The 23113-nt window shown below is 38.6% G+C and overlaps 1 protein-coding gene across 7 annotated transcripts in view; it reads right to left on the reverse strand.

Annotated features, from left to right (window-relative positions):
* Positions 1-23113, reverse strand: part of SLC4A4 (solute carrier family 4 member 4) — a 318368-nt gene that overhangs the window by 175668 nt on the left and 119587 nt on the right. For 5 of the 7 annotated variants that reach the window (XM_044766111.2, XM_070505686.1, XM_070505685.1 and 2 more), the window contains 3 exons: positions 17152-17287; positions 8546-8706; positions 916-1095 (listed from right to left, as the gene is read on the reverse strand). In XM_044766111.2, coding sequence (XP_044622046.1) covers positions 916-1095; positions 8546-8706; positions 17152-17287 — 477 coding nt within the window. The remainder of the gene's footprint in view (positions 1-915; positions 1096-8545; positions 8707-17151; positions 17288-23113) is intronic. The other 2 variants (XM_070505687.1, XM_014847228.3) reach the window with 1 other exon arrangement.

Genomic DNA, 23113 nt, shown 5'->3' on the forward strand with positions numbered 1-23113 from the left:
TATGTTATTCTGAAAGTGCAGCTGAAGGCAATGAATTAGAAGCTCCTTTATCTCCTCATTTCTCTTAATACTGAAAAAGCCTGGGGGTGAGATGGGAGAGATCTAGTTCTACCAGCACAATGCTTAGCAACTCTTTCCACCATGCTTTCATTTTCCATACTTCATGGAAATTAACTTCTCCCTTCTCAGATTGCACACAACCATGAAATTTATTTGAAACAAAGACAATGATACAGAAGATAGACACTTTACAGGAAACTGGTAAACACAATAAAGTATGAATAAGACACAGGGCCTTTCCTGTTGCTATATAATGGATATAATGGGGTGAATATGCCTCCTTAGATAATTACTCTCACATCTAACTATCATTATCAGATAACAAAAAAGATTCTCTTTCAAGTAGTAAAAATAATGTTGAGTCCTACTCTGATAAATGATCACTTATAAGCTGGACACCATCTCACATACCAAGCAAACACTTCATGATAGGAGATTTCAGGGCACTTATCATCTCTTAGTCTATCCTCCAAATTCTGACAAACCACCGTGTCAAAATCAGATTCCTTGATGTACTCAATAATCTACAAGTTTGCTTACTCATCTGAAATATTCAGTTGTTTCACCATTATTTCAGCGTATCATTAGCAAACCATGTCAGTCCATCGGAACAGATGTATACGGAGCAAGTAAGGCATCTCGGCATTTGATGCCTACAACAACCACTGAAATCTTCCAGACAGGACTGCCAACCTGCCCGATTGTATAAAAAGTGTCATTATGAAATGGCTGTGGCACATGAACTTGAGAAAAGAAGAAATATGGAGAGGGGTTAAAAAAAAAGATGACAAAAGATGGAGCAAAGGTGAAGGAGGCTGGTAAGAGAGAGCAGCAGCCAGTCGGCCCCTGCATTACCATTATCAGGGTTGGTAAACATCCTACTTGCGCTGGAGACTGTCTTCCCAATATCAGCCAGAGATCGAAGGTTGGATTTCTTGGTCTGATGCCGATGCTTGCGGAGCAAAGTATATGTCACCTTATCCTTAAGGTCAGGTTTCAATAGGCCTGTCTCAATCTGATGGTCAACAATCATCTCTGAAACAGAAACAAAGCAAAACAAAAACAAAACTCAGTCACAAGACCATGAAGTTAATTTTTTACTCTAACTTTGATGTCATCCTCAAATTTAAGATCAACATACTATTTTCCAAATTTCCAACTTCCCACTTACAGGGATACTGCATTAATGAAAGAGTTATAAATATTATAGTATTAATTACATGTTTGGAGAGGAAGAATTGTCTTGATTTCCTTTCAATTGCAGTTAATAGTGAATTTATGTTCATCGCATTGTTCTATGAGTAATACAATAAGTCAGGAATTTACACTTTTCCGTTAAGTAAAAAAAAGATGGTATCATAGCAGACATATCAGAAATATAAATCAAGTGAAAAAAGCTTCTAGCATGCAAAATTCGATGTGGCGACATTATTGATCTTTAAATTTATTTTCCCCAATTCTTCCGTAATGTTATATTTTCTTTATAATAGGACAAAATAAAGGAAAACAGTACCTTTCCCCATATCAGGTTATTTGACCATCGATTACTCCAATGAAGAAAAGATTAAACTACAAATTTATGCCTTCGTCATTTCTAAGAAGGGAGGCATATTCTTCTTGTTTAGATCTAACTAAAGCCTTTCCAATATATTCCATTACTCATTTTAAAGTATAACCTGATCAGAATTTTCTATGAAATTTTAAAATCGTAGTCTTACTACAAAAAATAAAATTTCTATTAGCTTTTTTTTTTCAGAATGCTTTTAACTAGAAAAGATGAGTGTTTCATAGAAATTGCTCTACGGGTGGCTCTGCTAAAGGACAGGTTTTACTCTAATAAAAAGTAAGAAATCCTTTTTCTCCCAAGTCAGCATGCCAGCCATATGGCATCAATGTAGCCTGGTGTATCCTATTCTAACGTGACATCACAGGTCAACATTTCCTCTGTCCAGAATGGGGCTCAGGACAAAACATCATAGAATCCATGCAAGATGCACAATGGAAGGACAATGTCTCACTCCATGCAGGTAGAGCTTTGTCCTCTGCGTAGAACCAGAACAATGAATCCCAAGCCTACCTTTTCAGGTACACGGGTGCATCTAGCACACGTCAATATTTTCCCCTTGGGCAAACTTCCCAGTACACAAAAGTGGAGAAGGGAACAAAAGTTCTTCTTTTCCAAAAGTCTGACAAGAAAACTGATGGGTACTGTAGGATAACAGCCTCTCCTGAGCATTCCCGTCTCTTTGTAAAGAGAAGTTACTGATGTTCCAGGGGCTTGGCTTGGGCATCACTGCACCTCTCAGAGTCCATCTTTATAGCAAGCACTCAGAACTGGCCTCACAGCGTATAGCCAGAAACCGACAATTTACACAGTGTACAGTCAACTATTTGGAAGCCAAGCAGAGGCTGAATTCAGGACATTCCATCACACGCCTTACACAGAGACCATAAACGTCACACAACGCTGGACCATGGTAGGAAGCCTGGGTAAGGCAGGAAGAGTTTCTCCCATAGGAATGTTTGGTTTGAGTGTGGCCTTTAGCTCTGAGTATTTTTAACTGCACAAAGTCTAAAGTCTACTCAGTAAAACTCTCAGAACTGATCCTGTAATTACAATTAACCTTCTGCTCCACGGTAAAATGACTAGATGCGACAGAACACAATCCCTCTACTTTCCCTTTAAGTTCAACGTGGAAAGTCCATTCTACAGAAGAACCATAAAAATAAACAAACAGCCCTACCATATCTGCCGCAAGTGTTATCAAACTCCTACACTAATTCCAGGGTTGTGGATTAAAGTGTTTCTTATCTGCCCTTCCTGGCAGGGCCTCCCTCTATTCTCGCCCCGCTCGTTGTAATCTCAAACCAATCCATATACAAGCACAGCCAGCCCTCTGTTACTAATGCCTGGAAATCACCAGTTAGAACAGGTTAAACATCTGTGTGGCTTCTGCCCTTATTAAGTTTCCATAAAAATGGCCCACATTACAGGGATCTCTTTACGTATAAACTACAAAACCTTTCAAGGAAAGTGGGGGCAGTAACATTTCACAGCTACACTGAAATTAAGCCTTCAGTGTTCAAAATCCCACAGCCACTACCAGTTGAGAGAGAACGGGCCAACTCTAGATGACAGCAGAGCTGAAAGGAACTCAGGGAGCACCAAGTTCAACTTCTTGTTACACAGATGAGAAAAGAGAGGGCCAGAGAGGAGACTTGCTCACAGACATAGCCTAATGAGAGGCAACCCCCCCCCAAATCAAACCATGTTTTTTGACTCACGGTTTAGACCTTTTTTCCATATCACACAATATTTTTCTTTATTTAAAAAGGAAGCTCTAGACCAAAAAAATATTCAAGACGTGCAGAGCTTCTGCAAACCAAGAGAAAGATGGCCACATAACAGAAAAAAACGCCAAAGGTGATGAACAAACATTCTTAAAAGAAATGCAAAGGCCCAAGATATATTCAACTTCAAGACTAAATTTAAACAAATTTATACAAATATAACCAATTATGAGACATCTGTTAATCTATCAAAGTGGCAAAATTTAAAACACTAATCCTCAGTGATGTGAAGAATGCATGCAACAGGCAATTCCATACACTGATGATGACAGTAATAACTAGTACAACCTTTCTGGAAGGCCACATGGCAACTACATAACAAAACCCTTTAATATTTTCAAACTCGTTGAACATTTCGCCATTAGAAATCTACACTAATGGTGATGGATGGTAATTAGTCTTTGGGTGGTGAACATGATGTCATGCACACAGAAATTGAAATATAATGATGTACACCTGAAATTTATATAATGTTATAAACCAATGTTATCTCAATAAAAAAAGAAAGAAATCTACACTAAGGAAATAAGCGTCTTCACAGAAGAGTAACAAAAATGCTCATTCACTTCTCTTATTTACAATAAAAACTTGAAGGCAACTTAAATGCCCAATAATCCTTTGCAGCCATTAAAATGATATTTATGTTTAATAACATGGAAAGATATTCATATTATGTATTTAAGTTAAAAAGGGCAGATTAAAGTGTTACAGTATGATCCTATTTTGTAAAATAAATTGCATATGTGTAAACTGAGATGTACAGAAAACCTGCTGGGAGGGCAGCTCTAAACGATCAGATCAGTGGTATTTTAATTTCTATGTGTTATATTTTTCTGGATTATTTAAAAATGAACATATATTAGTTTTGTGATTAAAAATAAATATATTACCATCTTGAAAACATAAAAGGTATAAAAAAGCAAGAAACAACATGACAACATGCACAGCTCAGGCATGCCTTTAAATATAAAAATGAGAACTCCAAAAATAGAGCTACATTTTCCTAATCCATTTCCCAACATAATAAAACACCTGAAATGGCTCATTTTATTTTTTAACATAGGAGGGAGGAAAATTCCCATGTACTCGGCTTCATATGTGAATGACATTCTTTCAATGTAGAATTATAATGATGACAGTAATAATAAAGCTATTAAAATAATCCATGAAAATGATGTTTTATCCTTTAAATACTTTGAAGACAAATTTTTCTATTAACGTTAAGAAGGGATTCTTCATGAAGAAAAAAAGAAGAGGTCCTGAGGAGGATCAGAATTAGGCTGAATTTTTTATGTAAGTGTGAGATGTAACACCTGCTTCAAGAGTCGCCACTGCTCGTGGCCCTCACGCGGCAGGATCTTTGCACCTGAGAGGGTGGGCGTGCCTCTCAGAGGAGGCCAGTGAGGAGGAGCAGGTGGGCTGCAAAGAAGGATAAAAATCACGGTACTGTTTGTTTGATATAATCACCCTCACTGGTATTTCTTTTTCTTCTCACTTGTTGAGGTAGAACTGAGGTGGAGGGGAGATGCGTCTTCAGACCTAGCTGTACGTAATTCTCAACTCTGAATTAGCAGCATGATTCAGGACAAAACGACTTTGCTTCATCCTCTGCTGGAAAAAGATTTTTAAATAACCAAATAATGGCACTAGCTCTTCAAGTTACTGGGCCATCTTCTGACATTTAAAATGAAACAAGGGCTTTTTTTTCCTTCATGTTTTTACCCCTCTGTAAGGTTTTGATTCTTTCAAAGGATTTTTAAGTACTTCTTTTCAGCCAGTTAGACTCTCTCAAGCATGCTCTTCTCCCCACTCCGGCAAATCTTTTTCTTTCCTCCTTTTTTTGTTTCACTTGTGATGTGCATTTGCCTCTGAACTGTTTTCCTGTGTTCTCAGCTCCAGAATGACAACACTGGCTCTCTGCCTGCTTGCCCCAGGGACTACAGAGCAAGCACAGTCCTGAATGAGGATACCTCAAAGGACCTCATGGTATCTAACTTTAAAATTTAATGAAAATTTTTAAGGTAAATGCATGGAGGTTAGAGAAAAAGTTCACAGCTGATAATAAAAAGTAATGGAAAATTAAAGTGACAATGTAAAATGCTCAATGAACCTTTCTTAGATGTAGTAAATACCAGAACCTCTCTCTTTGGCCATTGGCTAACAAGGCTCCAGTACAACGTGGGACTCTGTCTTCTACTGCACAGAAAGGATTAGTTGCTGAAGCTCCTCAAGATGGCCGTTTTTGGTGCTGAAGATCTCGGAGACAGTTTTACAGAAAAGTCCAAGTATGCAATTCAACTTTAACTTTCGTCACCCCTGCTGACCAGCTCCAGGCATAGCAAAGAGGCTGCTAAATTGTTTCCAGCTCCATCCACTACACCTTCCAGAATCTTTTCTCCTGCTCATGAGGTCCCTGAGCATCTCTCTACCTGACTCAGTCTACACTCAGCCCTCTGCCAGGTGACATGTAGAAAGATCTAGATAAACTCATTTATACTGGGATAGCCATGCAAGTATGTAACAATTATACCTGATGCTCTCATTTAATTCTCACATCTCTGAGAGGTCCACCTTCACGCCTGCTTTTACAGATAAGGAAACCAAGATTGCTAAAAAGTTAAGAAACTTGCCTTGTCCATGGTCACATACACTACTAGAGGCAGACTTTAATTAAAACTTCCTCAAATTTAAATCAATCATCCTTTCTACAACACCACTCTGCATCTCGCAGAATTAATATATGATCTCTGCCAGAGAGTATGTATATTTTAACAGAGGACAAACCCTAGGCTCAGTGAAATGAATCTCAAATGGTAGAATTTCAGGCAGTAATGATGGCCTCCAGGAGGACTTCTTTTTTTAAATATAGGAACCTTTCTGCTGACTTTTAAACCACAGCACATATTCTCCCCCTAGATTGCCTACACATTGCCCAGTCACACAAGTTTAATTTCCATTTTGCCCTGCATTTATCCACTTCTGACTTATTTTTTCAACTTGTCTGATTTCAAACATCTTTGCTCCAGATTAGTTCTTAACTCTAAGAATACAGAAATTGCAATTCTCACTCAACAACTAGATTGATTTTTGCTAACATGATACTTTTTTGGATAATAATCTCTCTCGCAGCTTTTAACAAATGAAAAAGAGTTAGTGGAACAAATTGCCGAGAAAACCATTCCTTCCATTGTTTATCTCTGTCTTTATCAATGGCTTCCATCTTCCATTGGTAGAATAGTCCAAGATCTCTCGTCACATATCAAATGTCCATTTTCAGCCTCCCTTGCCTTGTCAAATATGAAAAGTTTCACATAAAGAAGCATTTCTTACATTATCTTCTGACTACCTATGTGGATGTGGATTTGTAACTTATCCCATTTACAAAATGATAGATTTGCAAACCTAATTCCAGGGCCTGGAACAGTGTCTGGCACATTGTAGAAGCTCACACGCTACTGCTGAATAAATGCATGAACTATTTAATTCAGTCTACTCAGCGTCTTCACATTGGTCTTTCTCCCTTCTCCTTAGGGAGGAGGCACCTTAAGTACCTCAGACGCATGAAAAGTGTGGGGCTTCTTTGCAGATCTAACTAACAAGCTCTCTGAAGAAGAATCAGATACAGATACATCAGCTAGATATATGCCTCAATTGACAACTAATTGTTTCTTTCAATACAAATGCTACAGCCTTCCCATCGTCTATAAAGACACAGAGGCCATAGACAAGCCTTTCATCTACAGATATTCAAAGAAATTTTAACGTCTGAAATTATACTGGAATTTTACACTGGTCACTTTGGGGGGCCAAAATCCATCATCCTCTTCCCCACAAGTGAAGGTGGGCACCTGCAGACCCCTTGGGAAAATGTAGTCATCCAAACAGGTCCAGTGGTCACCTGGTGATGGAATTTCCCAGGAATAACAAGCAGAGCCCCTGCACCTCTTTTTGAGGGACACACGATCTACAGAACACCTGGATCTGAAGGGTAATAAGGGAGGTTAGGCCAGGCTCTTGCTAGAAAATGGAAACAATTACTACTGTTTAGAATGTAGTGATGTGTGCCCAAAGTGTTTAAAATGGTAAGCTAACGTCCACTACAAAAAACTACACAACGCTAATCACAAAAGATGCCAAAGCTGCCCTGCACCATGAGGTGCAGAGACTTGCTGATGGTTGTATAAATGACACTCGGCACCAACATGTCCTGACTAAGTCAGTGACTCATAAGGTTCTGCCGGTTCCTTGCCACACACAACCTTTCTCTACACACAGTTAAAGGAGCCTTACTTCCACCTACAAAATCAGCCCCAACCTAGGAACTAGATGATTTTCCTTCTGACAGAGGATTTAAACTCTATTTTAAAGATGAAAAAACTGAGGCCCAGAGAAGCTCAGTGCAATGTCTAGGGTCCAAGATTTCTAGAAATTTAGTGTCCAGATTCCCAGTCCAATATAACCAAGGGTGGGGGTAGATGGGGCCCCTCCATTCAAAATATTAATCTCATGCTAATAAGTGAAGGAAATGAATGCAAATCTGTTATATACAATATGATCCAAATTTTAATCTAAAAGTAACACAAAAAATGAAAAGTATAAGCGAAAAGATTGAGAAACAAAGCTAGATAGAAATACGGCAAAATGCTAATAGTGACTATGACCCAATGGAGGTACAATAAATGATTTTTTATTTGCTTCTCAACATTTGTCTGTATTTTCCAAATTTTCTATAATAAATCTTACTAGTTTTAGAATAAAAAGAAGAGAGATAAGGGGCTGACCCCACGACCTAGTGGTTAAGTTCAGCATGCTCTGCTTTGACGGCCTGGGTTTGGTTGCCGGGTGCAGACCTACACCACTCATCAGTGGCCACATTGTGGCAGGGACCCACATACAAAACAGAGGAAGACTGGCACAGATGTAAGCTCAGGGTGAATATTCCTCAGGCAAAAAGAGGAAGACTGGCAATGGATGTTAGCTCAGTGTGAATCTTCCTCAGCAAAAAAAAGAGAGAGAGAGAAATGTTGTAGAATTTCCAACTCTGCTTACACTAGAGGTCATCTGCATTGATGGCAACTCTTGGATTGGTAGGAAAAGCTGAAAAAATGATAGGAACCTCAAACAACATACTTACCCACCAACTGTGGCAGAGAAGAAGCCTCCCTGTCGAGCATGATGGATCCTTTCTCCATACACGTCCTCAGCTCAAATAAGCTGTGGAGGGACAATGTGGCCACATGGGGCTTGCTCCACCTCTCCCCACCCTGTTCCACTTTTTCTTCAAACTTAATCCACCTAGGAAGATGAGATTAGTGAACAGCAAATTAAAAGTGTTCTAACCTCCTCTGGAAATAGCAACATCAACCCCTCCATCTTCACCCCCTCCAGCACTTTCAAAATGTCTCCTTTTGTGGAGTCTTAAGAGCTTATTGTATCATTAATTACATTACCTTTATAAGTACACCAAACAGAGTCACTAGACCGCTCCCTCCTCTAATGTTAGAGAGAAAGAAAACAAACCAAAAGGAGCCAAAGCATCCTTGGTTTTGTTTCTGTCTATACGTAACCATGAAATCTGTGAGAATGATTATTTAACTAAACATTTTAAATAAGGTAGGAAAAAATATGCATTTCAAAATTCTCCATGTGGGTAGAGCCTACAATGTCTAAAAATAGCCACCATTGTGAGAATTCTGTGGTGCTTTCACAAGGCAAGTGTATATAAGGTGAAGTATCAGTTATGAACCAACATTTATCTTAAATATTCGAAAAACATGCTGTGTAAAGTGGTCAGGTGAACATAAAATTCCCCCTTAGTGCTTAAAGACGGCCAGCACAAGTTGCTGTCTCACTTTAATATATTTTTCTCAGCTGACACATGCTCCCCTCTCACCGAGATTTCAACAGAAGCCTTACGCTTCAAGTCTGGCTCCACGTGTGTTTAAAAATACACAAGCTCAGTGAACAACACATCTATTCTGATAATAACAGATCTCATATTAACCATAGCAATGGAACAAAAAACGCTCTTTCATAGCTGCTTCTTTCTAAGACTCCTAGACATTTTGATAACTTAGTATTTTATAGCAAGAAAGAAAAGTTTAATGGAAATGAGAGAAAAACACATTTGACAGTCTTTATATCCCACACATCACACATATAGACTCTTCCTACGCTGGTAAAGGAAAACAAGAAAGCAACATCAGTTTACTATTCACCATGACCCCAAGAAAAATGCTTCTTTCTCTTATGTCAAACCTTCTGAAAGACATTGAAAAAGATAAAGAGGAGGTTAAAAAATTGTTTTTCTACATTCTTCTCCCAAAAGTTTAATGATTGAAAAATGTTTTCCTAGAAAAAGCTAAACGCTCACTAACTCACTAAAGAGAACAAAGGGCAGAGGTCAGAGGAAGCTCTCCATAAGGCACTATTTATAGACTCCTCACCACCCCCGGAGGAGGGGAACCAGGAGTGAAAACAGATCAAGAGAGCAGCCACAGTGTCAAAGAAAATTCAGAATTTTAATCAAGCCCATCACTCATGTGATTCAGAAGTATTCTGGCCATACCCAAAGGCTCTCCCTCCATACTCCTCGCAGGAAGTCTCTCTGGCCCAGGCAATTCTCACATTTCAATGGCAACCTCATCCTCAACCCGACCTTCAACTACAAGACCCTCCTACTTTGACCTATATCCCAAAAAAGTGAGCAGTGGAGATTTTTACATGTTTTCCTCCCAAGTTAAAAAGCCAACATCACCAACAAAGTTCTAAAATTTCAAAACTGGACCTTGTTTATTTCTACAAAAGTGGCTGCAAACATTCCAAGAGAGAAAGAAAGACCCTGAATACTCGTGTGTGTGTGTGTGTGTGTGTATGTGTGTAAATTAGTAGTTCTTCACTTTGGTTGATATGAGAACCTCAGAAATAGAAGGAAGTGGGAGAAAAGTGAAAATTTTACTTGACACTCACAGAATTCTATGGATTTGCCAAAAAAATAAAAGGTAGTTGGGGTTATTTCAAGAGTAATCATTTTTTGGAGCATATTACATTGGTTAACTTTAGGTATATTATCTTTTTAGGCTTTCTCACAGAATCTCTAACCATGTTTGTTGATAAATGATACATGAACCATATTTACATTTGATGTTATAATCTATTTCTCAAGCTAAGACTCTAGAAGATAGAAGATTCCATTGCATATGACACCAAGTCAGGGTTACGTAAAATTACGTTACCTATAAAGAGTATAGTGACTCCTTGTTTTTATTCCTAAAAGAATTCTTATTAGCTGAGGGATAGAATCTTTGGTCATAGAGTTTAAGTCCAAGGTGGATAACAAGGGCCAGCTAGAAACTCAGCAAAGGGAGTGTTTTATACAGCATTCACTTCCCTCTTATCTTTACTTAAGGAGTCTCCCTTCTGTCAAGTGCTATAAATCTGTATTGCCAAACCCATCTCTTAAAAGAAAACTAAGCCTCACTTACATATAGCACGTGACAGTGGCTCTTTTCTGCCATCATCCTCAATAACGTAAGTTTTAAAAAAATTTCTTTAAAAAGAAAAAGCAAAATCACTGCATTCTTTTGTGCACAATCTTTCATTGCGTTCCTCTCCACAGTTTATATCGTAGGCAACCTGACTGGAGGTAAACATGACTTTGAACAAGTTTTAAAAGTACATTTAGAAATCATAAATCCCAACTAGCTTGGATTTATGGAATAGCATTACTCACCCTCCTAGAATACACCAGCCCTTTAGGTCAAGATTTAACCATAAAGAAATGGAAATGTGAAGTCTCAAAACGAGCCAGTTCCTTCAAATCTACATTCCTAAGGGATAAGTATTATCTCATCGGTCAGCTTAGCATCTATTTCACTTTGAGTTCAGTAAAAACTGAATGTTGTGATGACGCCATACCACAGCATAGCTACTAACATAAGGGAAACTCTGGGACAATGACTATTAAAGTCCTTTAAAATGTATTGCTTGAATGGTTCAAGGAACTAACTATACTTTCAAGAAATGCTTTCAGGCATGATAGCAATGGTTTGCCCATTTAAACAGATTGTTTGCAGGTAGCTGCATTCCAGAAACAACACGTGCTATGTCTAGCCTCCTCACATGTCAAGGACAAATTTGAAAAAAACCTGAAAACTACTCAATTCAAATCAGAACCCATTAAATAAAAGGCTAAAGCAAAAGTACCAAAGTTCAGCCTACCCAAGCGCCAATGAATTTGTAAAGGTGCTTTAGAACTGCGTAATTACATTTTTAAAAAACAGACATTGTTACTGTAAAATGTACTAAAAGCTACTATCTACCCTTCATAATAACTATGAATAATCAAATATCTGCAGTGAGTTTTCTATTTTTCCTTTTGCCTTGGTACTTGACACGTTACAGGAAAATTAATTTCAGAAGTTGGCTTTCTAAATGCTTGCAATTACAAAACTGTTGTAACCTTGGAGGAGGAGTTTATTAGGTGAAGTTTATTTATTCCAAGGTCTTAGAAGAATAATGATAAAGTACACTGCAATTTAATGCACTTTGAGTGACCGCCAACCAAAAGTATTTCACTCGATTGTTGAAGAAACAGAAGGCCCACTGGGAATCACTGAATTTTGCAACTTTCCAATCATATGATTAAATATAATTAAGAAAACACAAGACCTCTAACTTAAAAACATTCCAGTTTTACAGTGGAAAATAGACATGACCTCTGCCCTAGAATATAATCCAACTATATAAAACTATTTAAATGGTAATAAATTTCTTGCTAACTAATCAGTGCCTCATCGCACATAAAAAAAATGCTAGTGGGTGTCTGGGATAAATTATGTTTTTAAGGAGAATTCTTAAATTTCTAGATCAACTATGAAAGTTATTGCAAAACAGTATATGTAACTACATATAATTACATAGATGATTAAATTTTTTTCCTTCAGCCTTTTTCTTACAGAAAAAATAAACTTGGTCTGAAATGGAATTTTCCAGAGTAATCCAGTCGAGAAAAGATAGAAAAGTCAGTGTGGAGTGGGAAGAGAGCAGTCCCTCTCTGAAGCTCCAGGGTCAGTCCACGGGTCTATGTTTGACGGCCAGGCCCTGAAATCAGGTTCTCTGGAGGTAGGCCAGGTCAGTCTGCTGAGCCAAAACACAAATGGGTGTCCCTTTGTGCCATCCCACTAGAAGTGAAACATCAATGCCCTCTTCCTTTGTTAGCTTGTTGTGTTTGTTGAGATTTGTGATGGCTTTCCTTTTTACCCAGGTTTGGCAGTAAAGTTTGAATCACTCTGGGGGAGTGGTCTTTACCATATATTCCTATAAGAGTTGTGAAGTCCAACATTGCCCATCTGAATATTCACTGAAGGAAAACTGGAAGCCAATAACCATTTTTGCAGAGATATCATGACTCAAAGAAAGAGTTTGGCGTGGGGGTGGGTAGTGATATCACCAAAGCTGGACCAGGACTTCTTCTTTTACCAGTTTGCTTCATGAACCCATTAGCTAGTGCCTGGCCATCTAGAAATTCGTAATGAGGAGCACAGACTTCTTCACTAATACCAAATATTCCATTACAATTACTGGCTACATTACTAAATGTCAGTATACTAATGACCTAACACTCAGGAGCACTCTTCAAAAAATTGTATTCTCTGCATTCCACTGATCATATACATTTTTCAGGTCTGATCATTCTACCCTTTGCACAGTCTTCAACCTGTGCTCTGTGTTGGAAGAGCCAGTGAAAATTCAAAGTTGTAACTTTTAGGTAAGGGAAGAGCAGAGAAAAGATGTGAAAACAGAGGGTGACAGCGTTAGCTGTACTGCAAACTTGACATAAATAAAGACTTCCTTTGTTCATAGTTTTACCTGACGGTGCTGCTTTCTAAGACTTAAGTAGGGTTATTTTTCCAACTAATGAAACTATTCTCCTTATTTTTTGAGACACAGAGCTAACGTGAACTTCCTGAAGTAGGACTAAAACTGCAGTAATGCTGAGACTCAACGGAGGATATTCTTGGTCAAATCAAATCATTAGCCAGCTGAAAAGTATAGAACATTAAAAGGGAGAATATTAAAAAGGGAAGTACTGTGTTCTGTGGGAGTGGGTCTCACAGCAGAAACTATATTAAGCTGGAGACGTCCGGAGGGTTAGTTCTCTATGGAATAAAATAGTTTGTCAATTGTAGTTTTCACAAAAAAGCAAAGAATTCTCAATTTTATAAGTTAGCCAGAAAAATATTCATGCTGCACTTTCATATATAAAATTAATCCCTTCTAAGCACTAAATTTTTATTTGTCTGGTAGGTTTGAGAGCTTTTCATGGGAAAAAAAAAATAAACCCTATCATGTCTGGAAACGACATCATAGTGGCAGTCAGAAATTATTGCAAAAACCCTCTGAAACAGAGCCTGTTGCAGGAAGTAAAAATTACTGAAAATCCTGAATCATTTCTGGAAGCACAATCACCTCTAAACCGCCTCCCAGTAGGATTTAGGTGGAGCAGTAAACTGAGAATCAAGGTTCCATTTCTCTAGTCATTCATTCTATTAACACATATTTCTTGATTGTGGACTGTATGCCAGGTAGTTGTAGGCACTAGGAATATAGTGATGAACAAAACCAAAAATTCCTGCCCTCGTGGAGCTTTCATTTTATTGGGAAGAGACAATAACAAGATATGTCATATGCTACATGCTAAGTCCCAAGGACAAAAATAATGAAGGATGGGGAATAGGGAGTGTTGGGGGGAGCTTTCAATTTTAGATGGGGCAGCCACTGAGAAGGTCATATTTGACCTGAAGGAGGTGAGGAAATGAGGCATGTAGATATCTGTGGGGGGTGCAGCAGGGAGAGCATTTCAAACCGAGGGAACAGCAAGAGCAAAGTTCCTGCCACAGGAGCATGACTGGCCAGCGAGGCTCAAGCAGAGCAAACAAGAGGGAGAGAAGTAGGAGACAAGGTCAAAGAGATCATGGTGGATAGTTCATGAGGCACACAAGGGCAGGTGCAGGGAGGAGGACTAATTAGGAAGCATTTGCAGTAATCTAGGTGAGAAATAATGGTTTGTAAAATAGATAAGATTTGCCAATGGATCGAGTAGGGGGTGCAGAGAGAGACAGGAGTCAAAGACGACGAAAAATGGAGTTGTTCACTGTGGTGGGGAACTCTTCAGGAGGGGTGATTGGAGGTGGGTAGATCAGAAGCTCTGTTTTAGACATGTTATTTTGAGATGCCTAATAGCCATCCAATTATTTGTTTTCAATTAAATAAGGCAAGAAGTCTAGGCTAGAGAACTGAATGCAGATGGCATCAGCTTCTTGATGAATTAGTTTGAAATATCAAACATCAGTCCTCTTCTGAGGTTTTCAATGGTGTGTTGGGTACCTTGGGTCTGTCGTTCAGCTGTCCATCAGTCAGAAAGAGATGGATTATCACAGAAGCCCAACTTTGGTCAAGCAATATTTCTAAGAAAGTATTATATTTAGAAAAGTTGTTTCTACGGCAATCAGTTCTCAACTAATCACACTCAACAAATATTACTGAGGACCTATTTGTCCCAAGCACTGTGACGTATTGGGAATACAGTAGTGAAAGACAGACGTGGTAGTCCCTGCCTTCAGATGAATTAGTGTAATGACAGAGAGAAATGAAAACAATAACATCACATATATGATTAATTAACTAATAGAAATTGTGGTAAGTCCTATATAGGAGAAGTTAAAGAATATAGACTATCTGTGAGTATGTTTCTTCCTGCACAGTTTCTCCCTGCACATGGCATACTCCTGCCACGCTTCCTCTCCAGCAATATAGTCTCTTAGGGACCAATCACGTCACCAAAATGACACATACGCTCCCAAGGAAATAAAATCTTCAAAGATGGTAAAGTATTCAAGACCATCTTAATCTTAAAAATCTTAAGTAAAAATACTATGCCCCTCTCATTCAACCTCTACTTATCTATACAATGAACTGTGATCTCTCCACATTTCTGGGACCAAGGGTCATATAAAATAAACTGTAGTCTACATTTGACTGAAAGAAAAAACAGAACACTACACCTGCATTCTACACTATATAGGTACTCACACAGAACTTTAAGATGAAAATAAGAGTCAAAGTGGCTCTCCTAGTCATAGCTGATCACACCAGTTTATGCACAGAGATGGAATTTTAGAGTATAAAATATGCACGAAGTTAGAGAAGCTGCAACCCAATATGACCCTCATGTGATAGAATAGAAAAGTCAAGCTCAGCAAGACCACATGACTACATGACTTGTCCAAAGTTAAACCACTAATTAGCAGAAAGTCCAGACTAAACTCAAATCTCCTCAATACTTAATTCAGCCTGCACCAACACAATTCTCACTTTCTTTTCTGTTAGAAAGAAGGAACAAAAAGGATGAAATGGAGATGCTAGTAAAAGTTTTCACTTTGAAAGCCTTCTTTTGGAGGACATTTTATGAACTAAAAGTGTACTTTACAGAGGACTTTTAATATCCGGGTTATTGGTGCTGAGCGAGGGGGATGAAAGACAACTACTGTATCACAGAAACAGGTCCCCAAAGAGCAAAGACTGAAGGACTTCAAGAGGGAACTTTAGAGACAGAGGAGTAGAAACTAGTTATTGCTCAATTCTGTATTTTCAATTCCTAAGACAGTGCTTGACACATACTAACCATGCAAAAAAAGACTGGTTGAATTTAATTGACTTGAATTAAATTACAAACTATAAAAGTCATATCTTAACATTATTTTGTTTGTGAAAGTGAAGTTCATTGAATCTCCGTGTAATGATGACAAGAAGAGATCAGTAACTGCATTATATCAAAGTCTTTATACTATATAATTGTTACATGTCATAGAAGATTTAGTGTGGAGTCTATAACGGAATCTATATGTAGAAAGAAAGGAGAAAAGCTCTATTATTGTGAAATTAGTGAACTCTTCGATATTTGTGTAATGCTTAACAAATTACAAAGCATTTCCATATATACATACAGGTATGTATGCATCTAAATAGCCGTGATATAACTAGACATATATTTGTAGATTATATTTACATATAGTACATATCTTACATAGCATATATATATAATATGTAGTAGGCACTGTTATCCACTCTTTATTGATGATAAAATCAAAGTTATGAGAAACTGAGTGTTATGCAGCTAACAGGCGACAGAGTCTGAAATTGAACTCAGGTCTCTAAACTCCGAATTCAGGTGAACCTTCTACTTGCTTTCACGGGATATTTAAAAGATGATAGGTTTTTACCTGGAACAGCAAGCTTGTGGGTAACAGTCATTGCCTTTGCAACCTCCCTCCTGACGGGGAATGGGTAATAAGTCAGACATGACCTCACATGAAACCTTGCCATGTGGGGACGTAGCTCTAGGCTACCATATTCGGGTGCCTTAGTTTATCTCTTTAAAATATTTTACTATTAAATAGCATATGAATGGAGATTGACTTGTAATTCCTTATAAAGGTTAAAATTGTAACAACATGGATCAATGAAACAATACTCCAGCAGTAAAATAAAACGTATCCTGCGTCCATGTCAATGTCAATGTAAAAGAGAAGAAAAAGAATCCTTTCATTCCTTTAACCCAGCCAACATTACGCCAGTCAGTTATTCAAAGTGCTCAGGTTAGAGAAAGGTGGTCGCAGACAACCATCTTGCCCTGCTCTTGCTTCCCCAGGTCAGTACTGCATAGTCAGCATGCCTCACCTCGCTGTCTCCTTCCACTCCATCTCCTGCCCATCCACAGCCAGCAGTTCATCCAGTTCGGTGAAGAGCTGAGGGGGTGCAGGGCTGTCATCCTCCTCGCCCAAGATGAATCGGATGCGTTCCGCAGCAGGAGAGACTGCAGAAGTGAAAATACTGTGGTTAAACATTGGCTGGACAACCCTGAGGAAAGTGTAGTTCCAAGCTCTTCCTCTGTCCCCAGAGCTGTTGGGCTTCCCTTCTACATTTTCAGTGGACATCTTCCTTGCTGAGCCTCCTTTCTCCTCAACCTGAAGTCAAAAAGAAATCAAGGCCCTTCTCTACTTCTTTGGTTCTAAACTGTATCCCAGCTCTCTACCACTCTCCTGAAGGACAGCACTCCAGTTCTGTGTGGTGTGTGACAAAGAACCTTTAGCCCTCAGATGAGCTGAGGTCCAACCGCATGACTTTCCCTCCTTCCCCACTTATGATCCATCCAAAATTGTTAGACAGAAACCAGCTTGAACCAATCACTTTTTCTACACAGTGGGAGGGGGCAACAGAGTACCCCAATCCTGAGTTTCCCCCAAGCCCTGCCTCCCACCCTCCCTCCCTCTGTCCAATGCCTAAAGCCCAAGCCCTCAGAGGCTCCTTGCTGCCTGTAACCGGCTAACTGCAAAGTGGATGAGGGAATATTTAACAAGATGGGGCCTCTTCTCTACATAATGGCAGTACCCAAAAATGTTTAGTCACACTTCAATGCACTTGAAAAACAAGCCCAAGTAAAATATTGTACACCTGAGGAAAAAAAATTTCCAACACACTCAAGCACATAATTGAATGCCCTACTAGCTCCTTTTGACCCCAACTCCTAAAAATCATGTAATGAAAAATTAACTAGAATTTCCCCCAGGTCATGGGTTATTTTCCCTCTCTTTAAAAAAAAGTGGAAAGCATTTGTAAAGTGATGGTCATACAAAACTAAGGCCTGCGAATACTCTTTATAACCGCTGGATAAAACCAAGAATGCAGTTCAAGTACACACAAATTTGTAGAAATATATGTACTCAAACAACTTAATAAAACAAGAAAATTCCTACCATCTGAAAACTGCTATAATATAGGACAGAATATAGTCCCATAGATCAAAATATATTTACCACGAATAAACCTGTGAAAAATTCTCAACCTAACTAGTAATCAAAACTAATTATTAAAATAAAATACATGTTTTGCCTATTAAAATGGCAAAAATTAAAAAGAATGATAATCCCAATGTGGGTAAGGGTTTAGGACACATACACCAGCACCTCTCAATTTATCTCACTGGTAGGAGCCTAAATGAGAACATCTCTCCAAAGAGAAATTTGAAAAAACATGGTAATGTTTATATCTATCCTGTAAGCCAGCAATTCTTCCACTAGAAAGACATTTATTCCAAATAAATAATAGCTGTTATCTCAAATATTTAGCTACATAGCTGACCACTGAAGCACTGTTCATAATTGAGAAAAACAGAAAAAGCCCAAATGTCCAAAAGGGAGGATTGGTTAAACAAACTATACTAAAACTGTTCAACAAAATACCATGTAGTCATAAAACACAAAGTCGAGATTATTGTTTTTTGATATTAAATGACAAAATAAAATTGCAAAATCATAAGCATAAATAAATTCTGGAATTGAGGCAGCCTTTACTTTGCACGGTTCCAATGTGCATGAATTTCAATTACCACAGTTTAGTTAAATACCACTAGTTCCCCAACAACATAGTACAAATTTCAGCTAGCCTGGTATATTAACTGTGAGTAAATGCATAAAGTACAAACTCCACTGCTAGCTCCTCAGTCCATAAATTACCATGTAAGTAACATATGTGCATCATGACCAATGACCAGTCATAAGGCTACTTTCAACGTCTGTCAGTGATTGGTCACTGCACATTTGTTATCCAGCTTATGCACAGGCAGTAGCATGTGTAGTAGTGTCACCTTCTTGTCTCCCAATGATAAATTCATATGACATGGATAATCAAAGAAGGAGCTGGCCAACAAAGATTAAAGTAGAGCACAGAAAGAAAAAGTGATAATGCTGGAAGTGAAATTTGTGCCAGAAGTAAATGGAATTATAGAAGACACAGCCGATTGTGGGCCGTACACAATGCTGCCATTCGCCATTTGAGGGAGTCTAGATATGCAGTCGGAGGAACATAGTGAAGGCAAATTTATCAACATAAATAAGGCAAGTGGTTGTATCAAAATGATAAAGATGTCCCAGAGGAAATGACACTGGCAAAAAAAAGTTCATGTTAAAGGAACTCTCAGAGACATTTCTTGACATGGAAAGCACGAAGGATAAAATGTTGGAAGCTGATCCAAACTTAGAGAGGAGTATGACAATTCGCCTGGCACAAAGAGACGCTTGCTCCCTTTCTTACGTTGTACGACAGGAAGAAGGCAAGCACTACTCAAACTACTCCCAATAAGATTTTGCAAAGAAATAAAACACCTCAATCTCAATGTTTCTAACATTTTAAATTAGCATGTACTAAATAGATATTAGTTTGACTATTTTTTTCATTTCCCTATATCTTTATAGCCAACAGCAAGAGAGATTCTAATGATTTGGCAAAATTTTTTAAAGGCCAAAGAACAATAGTAACTTTTCCCATGGATTGTTAGGATTACTTTGCAAAATTTCAGCTTGCATAGTCATTTTTATGGTCCTGCACTACTGTGCAAAGCAAGGACTGCCTGTACAGACATATTTCAAATATTATACAGTTTATTTCTTGGGCTTCTATTTTCTTCCTTTTACTTTTTTAGCAATTCTAAAGTGTGCACAATTCATTCATGTATTCCTTCAGCAATATTTATCGACTACTGTCTATGCTCTAAACGGGCTTTGTTTCAGGCTCTAAAGATAAAGCAAAGAACTTGACAAGATCCCTGTTCTTATGGAGTTTAAATGGGGAACAAACAATAACTAATTAATTATTTGGTTAAGTGAATAATTAATTAGTTAAGTGAATAAACAAATTAGTTCACAAACCAACAACAAGAAAAATATCTGAGAACTTGTGTTTGCAGAACATTAAAATAAGATAATCAAATAACATATTAATATAGGATACAATATGTTACACATCTATAATTAGAAAAAAACAGTTTTGAAATTTCTTAATATCCCTGAAAGAAAAAAATCTAAAGTTCCGGGACTTTTGTTAGAAACATTGGCAATGCCTTTCCAGTCAAGACATAGGAAGTTTAGTTATTTTAGAGGAAAAGGGAGGACATGAAAGAAATGATGGGCAGAATTCAGACTCTGGATAATACTTTCAAGGAGCAGAGTGTTCACATCACTAAAAATGTAGTTATTCATCATGGTGGTTCTGAAACTGACAATCACAAATTCAACTGACTTCTCATCGACATTTAACATCAAAGATCTCTGGAGTAGAACTAGTTTTTAGAAGGGGAAAGTCTACTTTTAGAGAGTCAATTTTTTGTCTGTTTCTAAAAAATGTGATGTGGGTTTGCCCCCACAAATGTTTCTCCTGCTTAAAGAACAGAAGCTCCTCTATAGACACAGCACACACGTCTGCTTGGCTCCAATCTGCAGAGCATTACGCTGTCGTCTGGTGTTCTCAAATTAGGAAAACAAGACTCACAGCTTATCAAACAGCAACTCAGCCATGAGTTCTGCAAAGTGAGACCCAAGTAGGATGTAGCATTACCCCCAGGTCTTGCGCTCTAGGCACCAAGTCTAAGCGCCTTTCAGAAGTTGTCTTATTTATTAAATACAATCCCTGAGCAACAAATATGACAATCCCTTTGGGATAAAATTCCAAAATCATGTGTCATAAACTAGCTCGCTACTCCAGTAAGTGTCTTTCCTCAGTTGCTCCCCTGAGCTTCCCCGGGGAATCAGAAATAGGAGGCCACAGGAATTGTAACTATAACGTGTGGGAGGGGCTTCCACTGCGGCAGCAAATACCCTTCTTGATTTCTAACATCATTCAAAGAGACGCAGAGTGAGAGTCCTCTGAGTGAAGTAAATTAGGAATTCACTTTTTTCCCATAAGTTTTGATCAGATAGGGAAATGAGCTAAACACAAGACACAGCATTGCACTGAGATTAAAAATATAGATTCTAGAGCCAAACTGCCTGGGTTTGAACCTGAACTCTGCTACATATATGCTGTGTGACCTGAGACAAGTTAATTAACCTCTCTGTGTCTCCAGTTCCCCACCTGAAAAGTGGGATGATGATGATAATCATTATAGTAGCTAAAACACAAGGTTTAAACTAGTTTAAAAATTGCTAAGCCCTCACTAGCAAAACCTGCTGAACTTATAAGAAAGAGAACTCTCACAGATATTGGCCTTGAGAACCTCTATATGTGGAAAATATATAAAGTAGGAAAGAAAAAAAGTCAAAAGTTCTGCAGATTTTACATCAATGAATTAAGTAGCTTCAGTAATGAGAACACAAAGGTGTACCTACATTCCAGGAAACAGCCAAGAAAAGAACAAGGGGAAATAATGAAACTCCTTGAGCCTCACTTAACACCTGGGGGAAGAAAACATCAGATATCAACTTGCATTACAGACGAATAGATTATGATTCTAAGTAATAACTAACCTAGTTTCATCACAAAAGAGAACCTAGAGAAACATGAGAGAGGGTGACAGCGAGGGAGAGAGAGAAACTGTCAAATTAATCCAATCACCTTTGTCAGAACAGAAGGCCTGTAGATCAAAGTGAAGTTAATGCCTCTAATTTGCCTTGATTTTTTCTTTTTTTTATTCTGTCCTCTGGTTAAAAGGCATTGGAGGTTTTTTCTTTTAATTTTTTTGATTTTTTTTTTTTTTTGAGTAGCTGTAGAATTTTCTGGAGGGTTCTACATCAACGTGCTTATCTCTGACTAATGCCCACCCGCAGGAGGACAACATGGTGGTCTCCAGAGGCTGGGGAGACCCAGTGCTCCCGAATCCCCATGGCCGACAAGAAGGAAGGCAAATAAGCGGCAGGAATGCTGTCCATACCCGCTCCCACCGCCAGCACCCCCAGCAGACATCGCTTACGCATCATCACATTCATTCCTGCGGAGCCTGAGCCCGGCCTCCGCGTTCACCTGGGCAGCCACTGTCCGTCAATCAGAGATGGCATACGAGAAGAAACCTCTCCCTCACGCCTGCTTAGACAACAGTCCACTCTCAGTTTGCCTTTCTTGTCACTCTGGCCCCAATCTGTGTGTCCAATCTTGTCTCCCACAGCAACCCAGAACTGTCTTGTGACCGACAGAAGAATACACCTGCTCATTTTCAGAACTTTTTCATTTTTCTTGTCTAGAACACTCTTTTCTCTCCTCTCTATCTGACTCTGACTCAATTTCCAAGACCCAGTCGAAAATTCTATCTTTTCCAATATCCTTACTAAACCACTCACAGAACTTGAATCTCTCCTTTACTCAAACTATAACAACACTGTGTGTCTGAATTATTCACTGCTCGTGATTACCTAACTTTTGTAGACATGCCTTCTCTCTCCAAGTAGATCACCAAGCTCCTGGAAGACAGGGTCTGTGTTTTCCATACCTTTCTCAAAGGCCACCATAGTACAGTGCTCCTGACAGTCACTTTGAATATTAATGAATCAGATATGGCTGAATAATCCTCGGACATTTTCAAGTACACAAAAACATAACCATTTGCAAAGAACCATTAAGAACTCGGAAGAACCTTGAAATGGAAAATATCTGTGTTTGGAAAACTGTCCTTATTCCATCTTTCCCCTTAATCCATCTTTGCATTAGCTGCACAGTGACCAAAGGATAGTCACCACTCCCTGCTGAGTAAGCCACAAAGAAAAAAGGGAACACTTCAGGTAAGCTGTTTTCCTCTGCTGGGTGCAACCTCCTGCTTCCCTGAGGGGCCCAACATTTCACCTGCACTTCTGTTAAGACGTTCACTATCCACTGCTCC

This window comes from Equus asinus, chromosome 3, assembly GCF_041296235.1.
Source record: "Equus asinus isolate D_3611 breed Donkey chromosome 3, EquAss-T2T_v2, whole genome shotgun sequence".
Lineage (NCBI taxonomy): Eukaryota > Metazoa > Chordata > Mammalia > Perissodactyla > Equidae > Equus > Equus asinus.